We start from the raw sequence: 22,806 nt of genomic DNA, 5'->3' as shown, positions 1-22,806 counted from the left end.
AAGCCCCATGAAAGGCAGGGAAGAGCATTGGCACAGCATAGACTTTGTCACAGTGCTCATTAAGTCTAGACAAGTGACAGAAAGAACTGCGAAAGGGAAAAAGGCTCCAGAAGCCACTGGTGGGATTCCTAGAATAAGACCCTGCCTCGGCCCCTGTAACTACCAACCTCATCCTTTGACGGGTCCCATGGTTCTGAAGTGAGGCAAAAAGGCCCAGAACACCCTCCCACAGCCTAACCATTGAGTCAGCTGACAGCTCTGTGAGGAAAATGTCACAGCTGAGTTCATCGCACACTGAGGCCTCACTCAGCAGTCAGGGGCAGAGGGGAGAGCAAAGGCCTGACTGAGAAGACGGTGAATGCAGCCCACTCCCCAGCGAGGGTGCTTCAAGACCACGCACAGAGCAGACCAAGCCCTGCTGGAGGAAAAGATCCCCTGCATGCATGGCCTTTACCTTCAGCACCCACCAAGGACAGCTGTGTGCTGGGTCCTGGCTTGGGTCAGGAGACCAGGGTGTTTTGACCCCCAAGTCCGGCCTTTCTGAGGGCGGCCTTCTCATCACCATTCTAAAGATGATGCACTGCTGTCATGAACCTAAAAGCTGACCCCAGGTCAGGAGCTGGTGGCTCATGCCTGTAGTCCTGGCTATTCAGAAGGCTGAGATCTAAGGATCATGATTCGAGGCCAATCTAGGCAGAAAAGTCCTTAAGACTTTTACCTCCAATTAACCACCCAAAAAAGCCAGAAGTGAAAGTGGAGGTATACCTCAAGTGGTAGAGTGCCAGCCTTGAGTAAGACAGCTCAGACAGCACCTAGGCCAAGTTCAAGCATCAGTACTGGCAAAGGAGAAGAAAGAAGAGGAGAAGAAGGAAGTGAAAAAGGAGAAGGAAGAGGAGAAGGGAAGAGGAAAAGAGAGAGGAGGAAGAAGAGGGAAGAGGAGGAAGAGGAGGAGGAGGAGGAAGAGGAAGAGGAGGAAGAGGCTGGCAATAGAATTAGCAGACACCACCCCTAAGCAGATGAGCCAGACATGAGCAGACACCAGCTGGCCATAAAGAACAAAGAGAAAAGCCATCCCATAAGTAAACTTGCAAATACACCCTGGGGAACTTTGTGAGAATGATTGGTTATATTCCTACCACTAACCCCACACTACCCATGACTGGACTGATCACTTCATATAGGGAAATGGGCTCGGGTGAAAATGCCAAGAGCAGGCAGGACCTCACATCTACGCTGACAACCAGAGTGATCAGGGACTGATTAGTGGAGAACATCAGGGCTGCCAGCCAATTGCAACAAATTAAGCATTCCCAAGTTTTCTCTGGGACTAGGTTTTGTGCTGGTTCTGATGCATCATGAGGTTGCATTTTAAGTAATAATTAATTAGAGGGGACTGCAGAATAAGCAGGCAAAGTACATCAAATGGAATTAGTATAATTCTGCTTTTCTCTTTCATTTTATTTTTCATCAGAGAGGGCCAGTATGGTGGCTTGGATGGTGGGAGGAGAAACTACAGAGAGGGTTCTGTGATCCGTCTATCCCTTATTTACCCCAAAGATTCTGTAGCCCCACATCACCCCCCTCTCCTGAACCAACCAGACCAGGGAGGGAACCCCCACCTCCTGCTCACCTCCTCTCCAAGGACCACTGTGCCCAGCACCAATCTGTCAGCTTATTCTAGATCAGAGTTTTCTAGTTTGTCCTCCATGTAATGGAGTCTTTGTCAAATTGGTGCGCCTTGTCTTCATTACAAACTCCCACCCCCTACTCGAGGTGTTTTTAACAGAAATACACAGGTCAAGCACAGGTGGCTCATGCCTGCAATCCTAGCTCATCAGGAGGTTGAGATCTGAGGACTGAGCTTCAAAGCCACACAAATCTGAGAGATTCTTATCTCCAATTAATCAGCAAAAAAATCCAGAGGTAGAAGCATGGCTCAAGTGATAGAGTTCCCTTCTTTAAAAAAAAAAAAAAGGCAAGCAAGGAAACAAACCATCAAGTTTAACCCCCAGTACTGGCAGGCATGCGCATGCGCTCACAGAGAGAGAGAGAGAGAGAGAGAGAACAAAAACAAAGAAACATATTGATCAGCCCAAGCACCAAAGAGATCAGCACACTGAACATCCTAGTGGCTATCTATCAGTCACCTCCCTCCCCCCATGCTAATCTGTCCCACAGCAGACCCACCCACCTCCATGAGAGCTAGAAATTCATTTTATCCCTCAGAGACTCACACCGGTCAATAAAGAGACCAAACTCAAAAGCAAACAATAACCTGAGTTCAACTCAGAAATTTCCAGCAGTAACCTGCAGGCAAGTTTTCCAGAAGCCAGCAACCCCACAGCCTTTCAGGGCCTGGGTAAGCCTCGATCATCTGCTGGGGACCAGTTAGCAGCCAAGGTATACTCAGATCTCCTTGAGACATGACCATGGACTATAGGCTGAACATCCATGAGTTCCCGCATCTGTTTCAGCCATGTATGAAAGAATTAGTGCACTGCAGAGCCACGCAGTGGCCTCTCAGTGTCAGGCACCTGCGGGCGTGGCCCTCCATGTCCATGACCTACCTCATTGATGAAGGAGTGCGCCCCCTGCGGGCTGAGCAGCAGGATGGCGCGACGCAGTGTGTCTCTGTAGCGGTTCAGCTCCTCTGTCTTCATGGTGGTGAAGAGGCTGGTAAACACGTGACTAATGTTCTTATCCACCTTTTGTAAGGACACGTCAAGGCCCAGACGTGAGGCCTGGTCCAGAAAGCTTTGGAGCCCACGGATATCTGAGCATGGGGAAAGAGGAGGAGGAGAGGAGGAAAGAATCATCTTTAAGTGAGATGGGATCTTGGAGGGTGTCTAACTCCAACACTCCCCTCCCAGGCAGGCCACCACCAGAAACAGGGGTTTGAGTCTGCCTCAGTGGTCCAGGGAGATTGAAAGATATCGGTTTAGACTTGGCATGCTCCATTAGTACCCATCCCCTGACTGACCATCTCCCACTGTGTGGAGCCCATTCTCCGGTACAGCAGGTCCTAGGGCCAGAATGTGCCCTTTGTTGAGCTCATTTTCGGTATCCTCATGAGCTCAGGGCTGGCGGCTTTGTTCTCCAGGCAGGGTTAGGGACCCTGCTGCTGGACCTGGCCCCATCTCCCTTCACCTCCCTTTTCATCTCATGGTTCAGATGAGGCTATTGCCCGCCCTGAATGGTGCTAGCCAGCCTCAGGACATTCCTACTTCAAGCTCTGGGTCCCTGCTCCAATCTCACTAGGGTCACGGGTTATATAATCGCGCCCAGCCCTGAGATATGGTCCCCTTTCTTACTTCAGACTCCTGATTTCCTTTGATGAGATTTTCTTCATCATACTCTTTCCCACGGGGGTGACTCCCTACTCCCACCCCAATCCAATCGGGAACTCATTTCCGATTGGGATGGCAGATAACCCAAGACCATCCACTGAGATGGGATCTGGCACTTGGGAGAGCCACTGCAAGACAGAGCCATTATTTCCAAAGGGTAGCAATCTAGAAAAGACCCCAGAGCCCAGCTGGATTGCATACCGATACAGATCTATTCTTGTGTTAGATGGGGAATGCCGGGTTTTGTTTTAACCAGGGCCTACTTGTCTCGCACTAGCAGCTCTAGAATAAACCATCCAACTTTCCCAAAGGAACACTAGCCCACGAGCAGAAGCAACACAGAGACAAAGCAGGGTTTGAGAAGGTGACACTGATGATGTCATCCTAGCCTCTGGGTCCAGCAGTGACTGAAGCTTGTTTTTCTAGGACCCACTGAATTCCCTTTTTCACATCAATCAGTTTGAACTGCATTTCTATCACTCAGAGCCCAAAGTATCAACCCCACAGGCAGGGCATGTTGTCTCAGCCTGGGATGTTTCAATCATCACCTGGACCCTCCTCTCCATCCAGAGTCATAGCCACTACAGGATGTTTTGTCTGCCCTATCCCACAAGTTATTCTCTCCATGCCTTGGAGCATTGGGGGACACAGGTTGGACTGTCCTGTCACTGAGAATCAACATCAAAGCAAAGTGTTACTAGCCCTCTGGGATCTAACTCTGTCTCCTACTACACCCCACTCACACTGGCCTTCTGGCTACTACTTTGAGTATTTCAGCATACTCAACACACTCCCACCACAGGGCCTTTGCATGGGTGACTTCCTCTGCCTGAGACAGTTTCTTCCAAGTATTTACAGGGCTCTTTCTCTTCCCACCTTCAAATCTTTAGTTAAAATGTCACCTGCTCTTTAAGGCCTATTCCAACCATCCTACTTAAAACTGTGAGCTTCTCTGTCATCATCTTCTCTCTTACCAGCTTTGTATTTTCTCCTAACAGTCATCATTTTCTAGCATACTATAAAATATAAGAGGGTCATTGTTTATTTTCTTACTTATACATGTATGTTGGTACTGGGGCTTGAACTCAGGGCCTCATGCCCTCAACTGGCTTTTTCATTCAAGTCTGGCACTCTGCCACTTGATCCATATCTCCATCATTGTTTCCATGGGGAGGGAAGTGTGGGAACTAGTGGTTGAACTCAAGGTCTAGGCATTGTCCCTTGGCTAGTGCTCTACCACTTGAGCCACAGTTCCAGTTAATTGGAAATAAGAGTCTCACAGACTTTCCTTCCCAGGCTTTCTTCAAATCCCAATCCTCATGTCTTAGCTTCCTGAGTATCTAGGATTCCAATTGTGAGCCCTTGGCTCCTGGCTTTATTTTGTTTTCAATGGGCATAATAACTGAATATGTTTATAGTACATATGTCCATTTTGTGACCAAACAGAGAAATTTACATATCTACCACCTCACCTATTTATTATTTCTTTGTGGTCAGATCATTAAAAATACTGCCTTATAGCTGTTTTACAATGGCTAACGCAATACTGTTAACCCTAAACGTGCAATAAAATACCAGAACTTATTCATATGATCAAACTTCAACTTTATATTCACCAAGGAAAGTCTCCATCCCCTCTCTATTATTTTCCCCAGACTCTAATAACTCTTCACTATCTATTCCTCTGAGATCAACTATTTTAGATTATCCATATGAGTGAGATAATGCCGTATTTCTAGCATAATCCATAATAGCCAAGATATGGAATTAACCTCAGGGTCCATCAACTGATGAACAGGTAAAGAAAATGTGATATATATATATATATATATATACATATATACATACATACATACCATATACTGCTCAGCCATAAAAAGAAGAAATTCTGTCATTTATAGTACCATGCATAAACCCAGGAAGAGCTGTGTTATGTTCAATAAGACAGGTACACAAAGCACTTTTAACCCATCAAAGGTGATGACAAGCCCAATAAACAGAGATGGCTCAGGGCATAGAAATGCAAGAAGGAGAGAGAAGCCCAACCAGAAGTACTCACCCCAGAATCACCCTCTCCTCATCACAGCACACCTCGCACTGGCCCATTGCAAGCTGCAGAGAATCTCAACTCGGTGCAGCTGTCTGTGCCAAATCTTGCCGTGGGCTCCTGTGCCTGGCACACAGCCGCTTTCTAAGCTGCCAATGCGAGTTGCCACTATATCTAGGCTGTCTCATAACACCACCACTAGCCATATGGCTACTTAAATTTTAATAAATTAAGTGAAATAAAACAAACTTTCATACTCAGCTCCTCAACTGCAGTCACCACGCGTCAGAACTCAACAGCCACATCTGGCTGCCAGCCACCATATTGAATGGTGGGGCTCCAGCCTGTACATCATATATCAGGGAAGATGTCTGATTGCAAGGCACTGCACAGAGGAGCCATCTTTTAACTCTGCCTTTCTCCGGACACTTTGAGCACCCTCTCCATCTCTAACCCTGGCCTTCAGCCACATGGACAGCCTTGACCTATAAGGCAATAGTAAATCTAACATAAGCAAGGGTTGCACGATTGTACACTTCCGTCTCTGTCTTTGGACCCAGCCACCACCATGTGAACAGTCCTGGACTCATCTAGTGAGAGATGAAAAGACACAGAGAAGCCTTGAACCAGCAACCCCCAGCCCAATACTAGCCAATCTCAGACACACAAGCAAGACCAAAGGAAAGCTGCCTGGATAAGCTATCAACTCATTAAAAGTCAAGTCGGGTGCTGGTGATTCACAGCTGTAATCCTAGTTACGCAGGAGGCTGAGATCTAAGGATCATGGTTCAAAGCTAGCCTGGGCAGGAAAGTCTGTGAGTTTCTTATCTCCAATTAGGCAGCAAAAAGCTGGAAGAAGGAGTGTAGCTTAAGGTGTAGAGCACCAGCCTTAAGCAAAAACAAAAGCCAAGCAACAGTGTGAGGCCTAGAATTCAAGTCCTAGTACCAACACACACACACCCACACACAAATTAAAAATAGCAAGTGACTCTCGTTCTAAGCCACTAAGTTTTGGGATGTTTCCTTTCTCCGCTATAACTAACTGATAGAACAAGATCACTGAATGGTTTATCTGGTATTCCTCATGAAGATGTAAATAAAACATAAGGCCTCTGCCTTCAAAGTCATGTCAACACAGCTGACTTGCAACCCTGCCCACGTGCACTCAGGGTGGGCCAGACTCTGACGGCCCATGTGCATAGGGAACTTCAGCAAGCAACCCTGTGCCTCTCCCAAAATACCAGCAGTCCTCACTGCCCCATGGCCTTGGCTAGGATCAGATCCTAACACACTAACAACAGTGTGAAGGTAGCGGGGGTGGGTGGCAGCAAGGAGAGCCCCCTCATAGAACCACAGGGGTGGGGAAATCATTGGTTTGCTGCATCACAGAATAGAAGAAGAGATACACGACGCTTCCATCAGCTCTGCCTGTGTTCATCATTATGCATGGCCTATGAATGATGTTATAAATATCCAATGGCCCTTGGCAGAAGCAAGTTTCCCCACCCTTTAGAGTCAAAGGGCATTTGTACATCATTAAAGTGGCAGAGCGAGACTGCCACGTACAGAGTGTTTTCTGCATATTACATGACCTGTTCACTGTCAAAGCTCACCTTAGGTTTGGGGGGTTTTGAGGGGGTTTTGCTGCTTTTTTTATAGTCAGGTAAGGTCCCCAAAGTGACTTGGGGACCACATATATCATTCCAAAAAGGTTAGGAAGAGTCCCCTTCACGCTCCTCCTTGACACCTAAAACTATCTCAGCCTTTAGTCCTCTTCTGTTTCCTCAGGGAATAGAAGGTACCAGAGCAAGCAGCAACTGTCTTGGGACCCACAGATACACACAGGGACATGCACCAAGGAAGGACAAAAGCGCTGGGAGTTCTCACATGCCCTTGGCTGCTGCATTTCTGGCTTGCATTCAGGCAGGCCCTGGTGGGACTAAGCCATCAGGGAGAGTTTAAGCTTCTGTCAGTAGCACCAGGCTCCTCACACCTGGAATTAGTGATGCTGGCTGAAGGCAGAATTCTCAAAGGACCACAGCTCCTGCCTATAACTGCAGCTCCCGCTTGGCTTTGAAAAGGTCAATGTGTAGCCGCTGGTTGGTCTCTGGAGCTCTTATTCAGCTGCACTTGAGGAGGGCTAGGGAAGGGAAACAACCTTCAAGAGCACAAGCCAACCCTGTACCCCTTCCTGTTCATTTCCCCAAGAATGGAGCCAAGGAGGTCAACTTCACCCTCGAAAGTCACTCTCTCCTTACAAGCAAATTCGTGATGTCCCCCTTCTCCACTCTGCCACAAAGCCAGCTGTCTGTTGCTCCTGCTACTCCCAAGAAGAGACAATTCCCCCAAAAAGGGTAAAGCAGGGGTTTAGACCTCAGCCCTGATGTAGCTGTCTAACCAGACACTTCCCAGCTCCCAGCTCCAGAGAAAGATGGCGGGGTCACATCGGGCCTTTCCCAGAAAAGAAGGCAAGTGGCCTCTAGCTCTCTGAGGGAGTGAGAAAGACATAAACCAAGGAAAAAAGGGACAGCCTCCTGCAAGGTAAGGAAGAGATTTCTAGAATGGAAATCCTTCTCTCTAGAGGAAGGAACAGTCCGGAAAACGTAGATAACTCCCCTCCTCGGAGTAACTGCTATGGTACTCAGGACAGCCTCCCAGGTCAAGTCTCCTCCTCCTGCCTTCCTGTCTCATTACTGGAAGTCATGAGCTCTCCTGCAAATGCCCATCCATGTCTTCTTTCTCCCATACTCCCCAAGAGTGCTCTCTGAGGGCCTTTCGCTGGGTGCTGGGAAATAAAACTGAGCGAGGCCCATGGTGTTCTGTTCTTGTGGAACTTACATTTCAGGAGCTAAGAGTAAGCCGGAACAAATAAACAAGGGGATAAATGGATAATTTCCAGCCGTGATAAGAGCCTTGAAAGAAAATCCATACTGGGCTGGAGGGGGTTGTAAAACTGAGGAAAGGAAAGCTGTAGCAATGAGGCCAAAGCAGCGATGGGAAATCTCTCATGGAAGACTATTTCCAGACAGAAGAAACTGCACATGGAAAGCTCTAGAACGAAGCCTCTTTTTTGATGCCAAATGAATAAGAGCCTTCCTCACCCCTACAATGGTGCCTAATTATGGAGATAAAAGAGAAAGAAGCTAAGTCCTGTGAGTAGCCAGGGCCATGAGAGGCAGAGGCCATGCGGGTCATGTTCCCGTCCCTCCTCCCCTCTACTGACCAGTGCCCCGGTGCCCCTCATTGCTGGGCCACCCACTTTTCTCAACTGAGTCTGCCTCTCTGTCACTGTGCTCATTCTCCAGGTTGTCTCCCACGGGTTCTCCACGTGACCACTCTTCTAAGCCTGAGTCCTCCCTAGGCTACTGGACACTCTGTGTCTCGCCTACCCATGCTTCAGTACCTTCATCTCACACACTCTGGGTCATGTCCCCAGCTAACACTGGCTTCTCTCTAGCTTCTCCCAATATGTCTGTCCTTTCTTTTCACTGGACACATGGTAATCCACATCGAAGGCTGGCAGAGGCTTCTCAACTTCTCCTAAACACCTGAGGCCATATCTCTTCTGCCCTCCTCAAGTTCATCCTCAACTCCTCCCTGGGACTTTTGACACAGCTTTCTACAAGGTACTCCTGGTGTGTGCTTACTAATGCATTCCGCTCTTAAAATCATATCTGTTCTGCCTGCTCATGTCTGTAAGTCTAGCTATACAGGAGACTGAGATCTGACAATGGAGGTTGAAGGTTGGTCCTGTGAGATGCTTATCTTAAATTAACCACCAAAACCCAGAAATGAAGTAGTAGCTCAAGTGATAGCCAGCCTTGAGCAAAGAAGCTCAGGACCAGTGCCTAGGGCCTGAGTTCAAGCCCAGTACAACCAGAAAACAAGAAGAAAAAGAAGGAGGAGGAGGAGGAGGGGGAGGGAGAAGAGAAGGAGGGGGAAGAGGAAGAGGAGGAGGAGGGGGAAGGGGAAGAGGAGGATAGAGGAGGAGGAGGAGGAGGAGGAGGAAATAACACCAGGCTGAAGCCCAGCATGTCTTCAGCCACTACACAAACATGACATACCTGACAAGGCAGGGTAAAGTGAAATTGGAAAAGCTTTTTTTTTCAAACTCTAAGGACCTAGATGTGATAAAAATCAGATACTCACTGGGTTTTAAACTACGTTCTTTCTGAAAAGTAACTGCAATGAAAGAAACACATTTCAAATTGCTTCCCCTCCTATTGCAATTTCAAGAGAGACCCAGGCACAGAGAATAGTTATGAAGAATATTTTACCCTCTGGAGTGTGTGCGCATGCACATGCAGGCACACACACACACACACATACACGCACACTCATGCACACACGCATGCATGAAGCTTTCTACCTTCACACCCAGAGGCGCCTGCAGTGAGAAGAGCTGGGGAAGTTGACTTGTAATTTTCCAAAGGCTAAGCTACAACTTTGATTTTACTGAATTTTTTTCTCTCTTCTATATTCTATCTGGGATCCCAAAGAAAAACCTTTGAATTTCTTTCTAGACGTAGTGTAGCCAGCATCTAAGTTTTTTCTGAAGACCCCTGTCCAGGGGCTCCTCTTGTCTTTGATTGCCACGCCCCCCCACCCCCTCTGCCATGCCAACTTGAAATGCTATCATTGTTATCACAGGCATGAAGCAGTGAGAAGACTGCTCTGCCCATGAGGAAGCATCCAGTAGGCCCAACAAAAGAGATCAGAGCCAAAGGGCAGGGTTACAACATAACGGATGCCCCAGCCCTCCCCGGAGTCCTCTTGGTGTTTCACTTACTGGCAACTTTTCTGATCTGCATTCTCTCCCTTCTCTCTCCCATTCTTTTCCCAGTCACCTTAGTTTCTTCCTTCCTTCCTTCCTTCCTTCCTTCCTTCCTTCCTTCCTTCCTTCCTTCCTTCCTTCCTTCCTTCCTTCCTTCCTTCTCTGATCACTGTTCTGAGCCAAGCCCTAAGCTAAACCACCAGAGCAGCAGAATGTGCTGAAACTATACATCATGGTTCCCAAGTAGCTGCTGGTCCCAATGGTAAGACCCACCCCCCAGGCAGTGGGGAGTAGCACCCTTCTTCCTTCCACTAAGGAACTCTAAAGTGCTCTTTTTCCCCCAGTTTTGAGGCTTTAAATCAGAGCCTGGGCACTGACGTTTAGCTTTTTTCTTCAAGGCTAGCATTCTACCCACTTGAGCCACAGCTCTACTTCCAACTTTGTACTAGTTAATTGGGAGATAAGAGTCTCACAGACTTTCCTGCCTGGTCTGGCTTCAAACTGTGATCCTCAGATCTCAGCTTCCTGAGTAGCTAGGATTACAGGTACCAGCTACCAGAAGGGTTTGTTCTGTTTGCTGGTTACATTGCATTGTATAAACTAATTCATTGGGGCTGGTCTCTGAAGGGGCCTATGGGAGTTAGGCAGAGCCCCAAGCAAGCCAATTCATCAACAAGAGGAGCAAAGAGGCACAGTATGACAAGGTCCCCCAGAGTCCAGGCAAAGGCTGTGCCATCTTCAGGTGAGCAGGAAACAAGTGACATGCCATCTTAGCAGTACAGGACCCTTGCTTGAGGAGAGAGACTGCTCCTGTCCTGCTCACAATTCCAGCCACTGAGACCACCAATAAGGTAGTTTGGTCCCAGGGTCCTCCAGAGTGACACCCCAACCCCACCCCTAAGAAAATTCCTCCCTCTGTACTAATTATGTCATATTTTCCATATAGTAGGCCTTGCTGGCCCTGGGGCCTGTCTCCCCAGAGTTAGCCAAGTCCTGGGATCATGCATCTGGCTCCTTTTTCTGTACAAATCAACCCATCTACCCAGAGCTTGTACCTCTTCACCTTTCCTATGGACTCTCAACTCAGAGCCACTATGCACCCATCCTGGTCACCCCAGGACATGAAACCAGACAGACAGGAACAGCAAATGTTCCAAAGCCCACTGAAGTTATTCACACAAGCCAATCTGAAACCTCCTTACACAGCCATCCTTATTCATAATAAAGGCTCCTGTCTACAATCCTGCCCCCTCTCTCTGTCTCTGCTTCCCCACCCCCTTCCCTTCCCCAACTCCAGGCCCTGTAACATGGCACATCTTCTTCTCTTCACATACCAAACTGGCTTCTCAGTGGTTGCTCTCTTGTTTTCTCATGGTACTAAGGTTTGAACTCAGGACCTTATGCTTTCTAGGCAAGTGATCCACCACTTGATCCGTGCCCCTATCCCTTTTTGCTCTGATTTATTTTTGAGGTAGCCTGAGGTAGCCTGGTCTGTAATCCTCTTGTATACATTTTCCACTTAGCTAGGAAGACAGATATGAAGCATTGTGCCAAGCTTTTTATGGGTTGAGATAGGGGTCTCACTAGCTTTTTGTATGAGCTGGCCTCAAACCACAGTCCTCACAATCTTCAACTTCTGAATAGCTAGGATGAAAGCAGGAGCCTCCACGCCCAGTTAGTGGTTGTCTTTTCTTGATCATTTGGCATCGCCATACCTAAATAATAATAACACCTACTTAAAACTCCCATGTTCACTGGGAGAGAGTGAGGGAAGGGGTGATATGGTCCAAAAAGAAATATACTCTTTATCTGACTTAAGTAGCTGTAATCCTGCTGCACAGCACCTTTATAGTAACAATTTAAAAAAAGAAAAAAGGAAAAATAAATTCCATATTCATTGCTATGCTAATCACAATGGCCAAGATACAGACTCAATCTGTGTGTTCATATCAGATAAGTGGATAAATTACACAACACACACACACACACACACACACACACACACACACACACACACACCATGGAATGCTATCCATTCGTTTAGAATAGATAAGCCTGGGCGCAATACATTAAATGAAATTAGCCAGACACAAAAGACAGGGACTACCTGATCTGTCTCATATGGGAAATGTAAAGATGTTGAGCTCATGGAAACTGGAAGTCACCTGGTGGTTATGAAGGCTGAGGTTGGGAGATGGTATACACCAAACTCTCAGTTTTAGGGAGGAGAAATAAGCTTGGGATATTATATGATTGGTGACTATGATTAATAACAATATATTATGTGTGTGAAAATTGCTATAAGAGTAGGTTTCCAGTGTTCTCACCACCCAAAAACAGTGAGCCATTGCCATATATACATATATCAATCTGTGAGGCTATACCCTTCAGGATCTACAACTTCTATGTACAAGACACCCTCTTCTAATGTTGGCAGAAGATTCTAGAAGGGTATGGAAGAAGCAGTCCCTAGTGCGACATCCCCAGGGCTGTACAGAATAATCCCAGGCTTGGATCCTAATGTGCCCCTCAGGAGCTGAGCAGCTTTGGGCATCAATCACCTCTCCAAACATATTTCTCCATCTACAAAATAGGCTGCCATGAGTCCTGCCCTCCTTCAGAGAGACATGTGGCACAGCTGGCTTGGTGCAACATAGACATTCAGAGCTGTCAGCCCCCTCCCAACCTTCTCATCAGCCCAAGACACGCCCCCAAAGGGATACCAGAGGAGCAAATCATTTCCCTTGTTACAGAGGCTCATCAAGAACAGAGGTGCCTTTGGCAATCGGGTGACACAATAGGAGACTAAAAAGGTCAGCTCTCCCTTCTGTGATAACACAAATTTCTAAGTTGTAAAGGAGCTGAAGGGGAAGGTGTGTCATTGAAAACTCTTGGAAGAAGGAGACGAATTTCTGCCTCTAACGAGGGCTGATGATATCCAGATTTATACTTGGACAGATTTCAAATCAACCACAGACCACACAGAGGTAGATTCAGGGAAGGGGGCAGTGTCTCTGAATGGTTCCCTGTGTGTATGAATGTGGGATGTACTTACATGCCTGCCCAAGCCACCACAGGGCCCTGTGTGGCTGGACCTACGGTTTCCACTTGGGACCAGCGGTTTTATTCCCTTCCATCAACACACACACACAACTACACATACTACACACACACAAACCCTAACCGCACACATACACACACATTACACACACATACATACATACGTGGCAGGGGCGACCATTTGAAATAATCAGGCTGGAAGACGGAGATTAAAAACAATTTAAAATAAATGTCTACTCTGGCACTTTGGAAAAAACATACCACGCTGCATGAAGTGCTCTGAATTAAGTAAATTACACCCAGTAACTAATTTACATAATGATCAAGATTTGCATTTTACACATGTTCTAATGAAAATGGGGTTTATAAAATAATTCTTCACCAATTTCTGTTCTGAGTTAGGTTCCAGCATTTGAGGAGGGGTAAAGCAGGGATAAATATCCTGTAGTATTTATTGGCTACTGTCTTTCATGTTTCAAATCTCTGGCTCCTTCAATTTTTTTTTTAAATCTGGCAAGTCCCTTATTCCCATTGCAATAAATAGTGTCTTTGATTTGCAATTCCCTCCCAACAACTGAGTGAGATCATATTTTAAAGAATCTATAATATGCTAATGATTTTTAGAATTTTCACAAATAAAGTTTGATGTCCCTGTCACCTTTTACTTGCAAGGTATTTGGTATTGATTTTTTAGCAATTCTTCTAAGATCTGCAGGGATTATTCCTCAAGTCCTGCTGTTTTGGATCCAGGCTTCTCCGGATGAGAGATCAGTGTGACATTTCCCAGCAGGGGTTCCTTCCTGCACCAGTGGTCCCCTCCAAGCTGGAGTAAGAAACACCCTGGCTCAACACACCCTTGGGAGCCTCCAGCCTCAGGAGCTGTTCTGGTCCTCCACACCCACAGAACCAGGAGCTAGCGTCTTGTCTCCCAGGGCATCTGGATGTGCTGGGGCATCCTTTGTCTCCCTCTCCACAGTCTATGAAGGAACACAGCCCAGCCATTCACAAAAGAGAAAACTGAGGCAGGGACCTATAGCTCATGCCTGTAATCCTAGCTACCCAAGAGACTGAGATCTGAAAATGGAGACTCAAAGTCTGTGAGATTTTTATCTCCAATTAAGTGTGGAGGTATGGCTCAACTGGTAGAGCACTAGCCTTTCGTGATAAAGCTGAGGGACAGTGCCCAGGCCCTGAGTTCAAGCTCCATTACCAGCACAGAGACAGGAGAGAGACTGTGAGAGAGAATTGAAGGCTACAGAGGTTCATTCCTTTCATCATCAACACACAAAGAAATAACCCTGCAACCAGACAGCACACACAACATCAGTGCTTTTTGGGAGCTCTGGATAATTTCCTGGACTTCTAATTTAAGGAATTCTAGAGAAGCAAGTCAATCAATTCTAGAGAAGTGATTTCCCAACACTGGGGTCTTTGCTTTTTCTTTTATTTTTAATTTTTTTACTTGTTTATTTATTTATGTTGTGTGTATGTGGGTAGGCCTGTGTGTGCCCATAATGACAGGGGCTAAAACTTGGGACCTGGCACTGTCCCTTAACTTAATCAAAGCTGGTGCTCTACCACTTGAGCTACATCTCTACTTCTGGCTTTTTAATGGTTAACTGAAGAGTCTCTTGGACTTTCTTGAGTAAGCTGGCTTTAAAATGTGATCCTCAGATCTCAGCCTCCTGCATAGCTAGGAATACAGTTGAGAACCACCAGTGCCTGGCTTTTTTTCTTCACATTAAGTCAGATGACCTGCCCCCACAGCCTGGTGGGATGGATAATGCAATGATCCTAATAGTATGGGATGGTCTCAATGTTTGTATCCCCGCATTTCATGTGAAATTCCTAGTCTTAATGGCATTAAGGAGGTGCAGCTGCTGGAGGCCATCAGAGGTCATAAGGTACCGCCCGATGGTGAGATTTGGTGCCATTATAAGAAAAAGAAAAGACTGGACCGAAGATCTTTCTCCAGCCTATGAGAACACAATAGGAATAAAGCCCTTGGCAAACCAAGAAGGGAGCCCCACCAGACACCAAACCTGCTGCTTGGATCTTGAACTTCTCACAAATTATGAGAAATAAGTGTTAAGACATTCTTTATAACAGCCCAAACTGATTAGTACCCAGTACAGCAAATTAAGGTCTTGTGCCAGCCACCAGGCTAAGTAATTTGCATAGACTCCCTCATTAATCCTCCTGACAGGTTTGCGTCTTGCCCAAGGTTATTCAACCAGGAAGATACACAACTGGGGTTCAAGCCTATAGGCCTCAACTCGAGAGTCAAATTTCTTGAGCCGTTTTCTCCCACAAGCAGAAGTCATCTGGGAAGAGATGGCAGAGGCAGATTCTTCAGACCCAACTGTGTCCAGCACCCACATTTTATTCCCAACTGGTTACCCCTAAAAATATTCTGGGTTAGTCTCACTTGACATATCAGCCACAGACTCAAACAAAACTGTGATGCAACTCCTAGTCTATTTGTTCTCTATGTCATACCAGAGACATTTGAACTCCCAACCCAGCCCTCCAGAGTAGTCATCTACATACATAGCACTTAGAAAGGCCATGCATGCACCGCATGCATGCATGCATGCATTTAAGAATTGCAAAAAGTGATGGGTGCTGGCGGCTCTCAATTGCAATTCCTAGCTACTCAGGAGGCTGAGATCTGAGGACTGCGGTTCAAAGCCAGCTTGGGCAGAAAGTCGGTGTTCTCTCCAATGAACTACTCAGAAAAAGCAGGAAGTAGAGCTGTGGCTCAAGTAGTGGAGCACTAGCCTTGAACAAAAGACGCTCAGAGACACTGCCTAGATCCTGAGTTGAAGCCCCAGGACTGACACAAAAATAAAACTAAAAAGAATGGCAAGAACATGACAATATGGGGCTGGGAATGTGGCCTAATAGAAGAGTGCTTGCCTAGCATGTATGAAGCTCTGGGTTCCATTCCTCAGTACCACATAAACAGAAAAAGCCACTGTAGTGCAAGTGGCAGGATGCTAACCTTGAGCAAAAGAATCTCAGGGGCAGTGCCCAGGCCCTGAGTTCAGGCCCCAGGACTGGAAAAAATAAAGCAAAAGAAGATGATAATGACAATGTGATGCCTGCCATCACCAGCCACTAATTGGCGATCAGCATTAATAACTGACATCACACAGTGAAAGGCAATGGCTCCATTAGTCTCAAAATGAACGCTAAGAAAAAGCCCATGACATGAGAGCAACAATCCAGCAGGAGACACAAGCAAACTTGGATAGGATCTCCCTCTTCAGAACTGCCTGGGGGGCTACTGTCTGCCCACCCAGAGAGACCTCTTGATTCCAAGACCACTGGCATCTCAGGCATGTACAGGGAACCAGAACTCCCACCTCCTGATGATAATTTTGAGTACTGGCCACACTTACTTACTCAGGCTTCCTCAGAGCTGGTATCTGCTGTCCAACCAGGCCATGTTAGAAACACAGTTGAGACGCAGGCTCCACTTCATAGAGTACAAAGGATACAGATAGGCAACAATTTGTGTTTGTGTGCTGGTACTAGGCTTGAGCTCAGGGCCTGAGTGCCTGTTTGCTCATGGCTGGTCTACTACCACATGAGCTACAGCTCCATTTTTTTGGTAGTAAATTGGAGATACGAGTCTCACAGACTTTTTTGCCCAAGCAAAAAAACCACAATCCTCAGATTTCAGCCTCTTTGATTGCTAGAATTCTAGGCTTGAGCCATCAGTGGCCTAGTAACAAGCAGGAAGTTCATTTACAAAAGGTCTGTCTAACCAGATACTGTGGAGGAGAGGAAGGTCCCCCAAAAACCATCCACATGAAGAAAGTTGGATCTTGTGGAATAAATATTGTAAGAAGGGAGGTCTGCAAATCAAGAAAACATCAGGATCAAAGTCCTGGTTGGATCCATTGTCTAATCTCAGAGACCTATGAATGGTTTTATGTGGTTATAAGTCCTGGCATGGCCCCTATGAGGGTCCCAAAGCCATACAGGATAGGAAGGGCATCAGCATGGTGTCCTTGTGAGCTGAGGCTGGGACCTGTGGCTCCATCCACACAAAGCCATTCTCTCTCATCCAGCATATATGTCAAGTACATACCAGGTACTCTGAGGCAGAGTACAGGAGTGATAGTCAAGTCCATGGAGTCATCCCTGTGGCCAGAACTGGGCAGCAGAGAAAGTTCTGCAAGGCCCTTACATTTCAAGGCAGGGCTGTGGCTCCCAGTTGGTCTAACAAGGGGGAAAGGGAGGGACTCAGGCATGGCTCTAAAGGTCTGATCCTCAGTTGTTCCCTCTGCAAAATTGGCAGAGAGAGAGGAAACCATCTACCTATAAAAGAAAAGGGGAAGATGAAGATTAAACACCTGGGAGGGAATCCAGGTGTGGGGAGGGCTCAGAACAATGGCCACCCTTCCCCATCCTCTCCAATGATGCTATTGCCAGTACTAACACCTCCTCTCTGTCCTCTGTCCTCAAAGATCCCCATGCTCTAACTTGGGTGTGTGGTTTACATAATTACTCTGTGCTATTGACTCGGTCTAATTTGTTTCCTCTGGAATCTGCCAACCAGTGGCATGGGAGGAAGCCACAGCCTGGGGCTCACTGATGTCACCCAAATGCCACTACGGCAGAAAAAAAAATCCCACTCTGCCTGAGCTCAAAGGCACCACGGAGGCTTGGACCAGCCAGACAAATGAGCACCATCATTGTGCTCCAAGATGCATGGTGGAGCAGGAGAAGCAGATGAACACCACCACAGGAGCAGCTCTCTCTGCCCAAGATAAAACATGGGCAATGCTGGGTGCAATCAGAGCAGGGGGCTCCTGCTCCAGCCTGGTGTGGGGCTGATGGCAGCATCATGAGGGCATTTCTTGCTATGGCAGGGAGAACTGGGGTTTGTGCAGAGGAGATGAGAGTTCTAGGTAAGTTGTACCACAGAGGGTCTCAAGGAGGCTGGGAAGAAAGGAGATGCCTTTGAAAATATCCATTTTGTAGTTCTGGGCCTGATACAGTCCAGGCAAGATCCAGCAGGGCCTGAGCATAGGAGGGTGGGAGACCATGAGTAGACCCGAAGTGACTATAGGAAAGGAAAGGGCAGGAGGGGTGAGGGATTCTGGAGTATGCCTTCCAAGGCTGGTGGATGGGAACCACAGAGCAGATGAGGGCAAGAACTCAGCCTGGGGAAACAGAGGCTCTGTCCTAGGGCTGAGGCTAGGTTCAAGGGAACATCCCCTCAGCCTACATGTTCACATGACTACAATTCACATGCATGTACACACTGGCACACACACACACACACATGTTCACACTTCCTGGAACATACACATACACACCCTAGCCCACATACTCACTCACACAAGATGTGTTAGTGCCAGCCTGAAACACCTCAGGTGACTCTATCCTTACATTTTCAGGAATTTGGGGAGCTACTAAACACAGCCACAATAAATTCAATTATACAAACCTGTAATTAAACAAATTACTTTACAGACAACACCAATAAATACACAAAGCTCACCACTTCCTCATTATTTCACTTCATTTTATTATTATCTACACTCCAAGGCACATCTGCTGAAGCTGAAGAACAACAGCTAGTGGTCTGGCATCTCTTCCCAATACCACTCTCCATGCCACCACCTCATTCAGACACAGCCATGAGAGGATTGATGGTGTTGAAATCAACGAGCTTGCACATCAGGGTTTTTTGCTCTTCTTAGCCAGTTTTCAAACATTTGCTAGTATGCCATGACTCACAAAGCGTGCATATGCACACACGTGTGCACACACGCACACACACACACACACACACACACACACACACACACAGAACTATCTCTCAGCATCTGGGAGAACTGGGTTCAGGACCTCCTCCCCTACCAAAATCCCAAGACTCTCACATCCCTTGTATAAAATGGCCTCATATTCACACCTAACTCATGTACATCCATGACTTACATTTCACATCACCTCTAGGTGATGTGTAACACCTATAAAAGCTATAAACATGGGTGTATGCTGTGTGGTTTAGGGAATAACAAGAAAAAAGCTAAGTGTGTTCAGTGCAGACAGAATTTTTTTATAGCACTTCTGGCCAGGCCCAGTTGGCTCACAGCTGCAATCCTAGCTACTCAGGAGGCCAAGATCTGAGGATCATTATTCAAAGTGAGCCTAGGTAGGAAAATCTTTAAGACTCTCTTACCTGCAATTAACCAGCTCAAAGCTAGAAGTGAAGGTGTGGCTCAAATGGAAGAGTGTCAGCCTTAAGTGATTAAAGCCAAGAACCAAGAACGCAAGGGCCTGAATTCAAGCCCCAGTACTGGCACAAAATAATAAAATAAAATAAAATGTATGGCACTTTTGATGGGCAGTTCATTGACTCCAAGAATTCAGATAACACAAAAGTGTTTGCTGTCCATGCGCACACACCTCACACACTCCTATTAATGTGCCCTTACCCATGTGTATACACGCACATACAGTCATGCACCCTCACTTACACAAACTATCTTCCTTCTCTCCTGACATTGTGTAGAACAGCAGCCCTTGGGAAAGACAATAGGGGTGCCCTGCGGATGGAGGGCCATTGTTTGGGTCTCGTCCTCCTTCCTACCATCCTCCACTGGCCAGGAAGGAAGCTCCAATCCAGGGGCTGCTCCCCCGCCTCACTTCCTTAGAAGCAGAGCCTCTGCTCCTCGCCTCACTCTAGCCTTCGGAAGCAGGATGATGGATAGCAGAGACTGGCTGTAATAAGGCTGCTGGTCAGCAGAGGCTGAGAACTCTCAAAGAATGGTGTGACATGACCGGGACCCCCCAGCTCAGGCAGCCGGGTCATTCTAAAACAAACCCAGGTGGCCAGGGACCTCTGTGACCCCCCATACAGTCCCTGCTTTCAAAACATGCCTGCTACATCCCCAAATTAAACCCCCATCTATATTAATTAAGAGCCAAGATCCGCAGGCCTAATGGGGCTGCCAGCCCATCCATCACCAGCTAGTTACCTCCTGCCAGACCCTCTTGGGCCAGATTACAAATGGGATGTGAGGTAAGGGAGGTGGGGGTGGGGGTTGGAGTCAGCAGGATATTATCCTGAAATATAATTTGAACTTTTCTTCCAAAATACCATCCTCGGGTTGATCCATCACACGCCTGCACCCGCCTGGACCCACCACAAGCGAGGGCTGGACCATGGGACCATCCATCACTGGCCGCCGGAGGGCCCTGGAAATGCCAAGGCTGCTCTTGAACTCCAAGGAAGAGGAGGACGCAGACAACAGGACTAATAGTATGATGGATGTAAATGGGGTGGGCCCTATTATGAAAATGTAGCTGCTGTATTGGCCCCCTCAAAACAAAAAATGACTGATATCCTTTCTGCCAGGAGCTAAGGCTAGGGGAATAAATGAAGGAGGCCCTACTTGTGCACACCTACTATGTGTTGCTCACCAGTTCTTATTCATTTCCTCCTTGCAGCAAGCTTCCAAAGGCAGGATATTTATTCCTGATCTATAGATGAGAAAACTAGCCTAGGAACTATAATGACAGTGACTAATCCAGGCAATCCAATGCTGCCAACTCTGCTACTCACAGGAGAGCAGAAGCATCAGACATTACAGATTACCATCTATACCTCAGGCTCCAAGATGGCCCTTCACTTTCTAGGCCAATGTCAAAATACAAGGAGGTCCATCCAGTAGCACCAAGCTCTCTAAAAAACCACGCTGGGGTCATAAGCATCACATTCACCATTGCATATTCGTAGCACCAAAAGGAGAGTGTGGTAAACAGTACCAGCTTGATAAATGCACATAGAGGGGGAAAAATGTTTGAATTAATTGGTAAAGGTAATTCTCTACATAGGGATGGAAGCTCAGATCCAACAAGAACCCACTGGATGGATAGATGCAGGAGTCCAACCATAGCTGGGTTGTGTGGAGAGTAGGGCCTCACAGAGTTGCCAAGCATGGTGACAAGTCCTAACTCTGCTTCATCGTTCCCTCCTTACCCATGATGACACTGAGACTCAAGCAATTGCCAACAGCACTGTTCACATCACTCTGGCCCCCAGGAGTCTGCCCTTAGCCTCTCTTCTCTATAGGGATATTTCTGCCTCATTAATGTCACATCTGTGTACCTGGAAAATCATCAATCAAAAATAAATCCACAATCAACAAGGTGTCCATTTCTCAAACCAGCACATAGAAGTGTGGTTTGCTTGAAGGCTGGGAAATGACCCTCCATGATGGTCTGGGGACAGTACATCCCAGCAATAACTGTCCATGGTGGCCTAGGGAACTCCCAGCCTGTAGCCAATGACTGTGTTCCCATTGCCAGGCTCAAACAGATGGGTGGGTAGCTGCCATTCTTCCAAGCAGTGGCCACTCTCCTCTCAGGGCACCAAATAGCCTCTTTGTGAACCCACTACTGCCTTTTACATTGATGTTACATGAGCAATTGGAGTTGTTGATTGGGATGTTTAAGTCACAGAGTTTCATGGTGATTATAGTGATTTCCAGTTTAGAAGGATATGAACACCCCAGAAAGCATTTAGAATTAATCCTGTCCTTCTGGATAAAAACTCTGTTAGGAATGAAATATAGGCAGTTCATCATGAACCCTGTCACTGGGACAAAAGAAAAATCTGTCAGCTGGCACAGGTCCCCGGGGTGGTCAGTAATGTTCCAAATGCTCATAGAAGTCTCCCTGCTTGCCCCTGCTCCCCTGCCCTTTCTGCCAACAGCATGCATCAGCACTAAGCCAGGAGACAGGTTGATCATCCTTGAGACTCTTGAATGGAGGCAGGGGAGTGGGGAGAATAGAAAGATGAGGGAAGGAGGGACTATGAAATCCACTGAAACATGACTGAATAGGGATGCAGAGGCCAGAAACACCAGAGGAATAAGAATAGCACCATCCAACCAGCTGTTAGGCCTGGCCGACCTCCCCTCCCCCTCAGCAGGCAATCTAGGTTTGCTCTACTATGTCCTCAGTCCTCTCCTGAGAGGCAGGAAGTCAGAAACCTGTTACACCAAGTCCATCGTGAGCTATCAAGTTGGAAAGCTCCCCTGGACAAGACAGAATTGGAGACCAGCACTGGATCTCAAGAAGGAAAGGAAAAGAAGAGAGGTGATAGTGAAATCTGTGTAGCTGTGGGGGATCTGAGGGCCAGGATGCCAGGCCCTCCACAGGCCTCCCAGCTTATTTTCTGCCAACATTTACCAGTTCTGTAGCCAATGCCTTCCACACCTGACTTACATCACTGCTTGTACTCTGTCAGGACTTCTTCTTTTTTTTTTTGCTGGTTGTGGGGCCTGAACTCTGGGCCTGGGCGTTGTCCTTCAGCTCTTCAGCTCACGTGCTCTACCACTTGAGCCACAGCACCACTTTCAGCTTTTTCTACTTATGTGGTGCTGAGGAATTGAACCCAACACTCATACATGCAAGGCAAGCACTCTACCACTGAGCTACCTTCCCAACCCCTCTTCCAGGACTTCTAAACTTAGGGATCCACCTAGAAATCCCCACTTTACACCCAACCCAGCCCAAGCACGACTCTTGATAGTCAGCTTCTCCCAATC

General features: G+C 47.1%; 1 protein-coding gene across 1 annotated transcript in view; it reads right to left on the bottom strand.

Moving 5' to 3' along the window:
- Grid1 (glutamate receptor, ionotropic, delta 1) overlaps positions 1-22,806 on the bottom strand; it is a 748,070-nt gene that overhangs the window by 522,421 nt on the left and 202,843 nt on the right. The window contains exon 4 of the mRNA XM_013032063.1: positions 2,568-2,773. Coding sequence (XP_012887517.1) covers positions 2,568-2,773 — 206 coding nt within the window. The remainder of the gene's footprint in view (positions 1-2,567; positions 2,774-22,806) is intronic.

Source organism: Dipodomys ordii, unplaced genomic scaffold (genome assembly GCF_000151885.1).
Source record: "Dipodomys ordii isolate 6190 unplaced genomic scaffold, Dord_2.0 Scaffold148, whole genome shotgun sequence".
Classification (NCBI taxonomy): domain Eukaryota; kingdom Metazoa; phylum Chordata; class Mammalia; order Rodentia; family Heteromyidae; genus Dipodomys; species Dipodomys ordii.
This window is presented reverse-complemented; position numbering and strand designations above follow the sequence as displayed.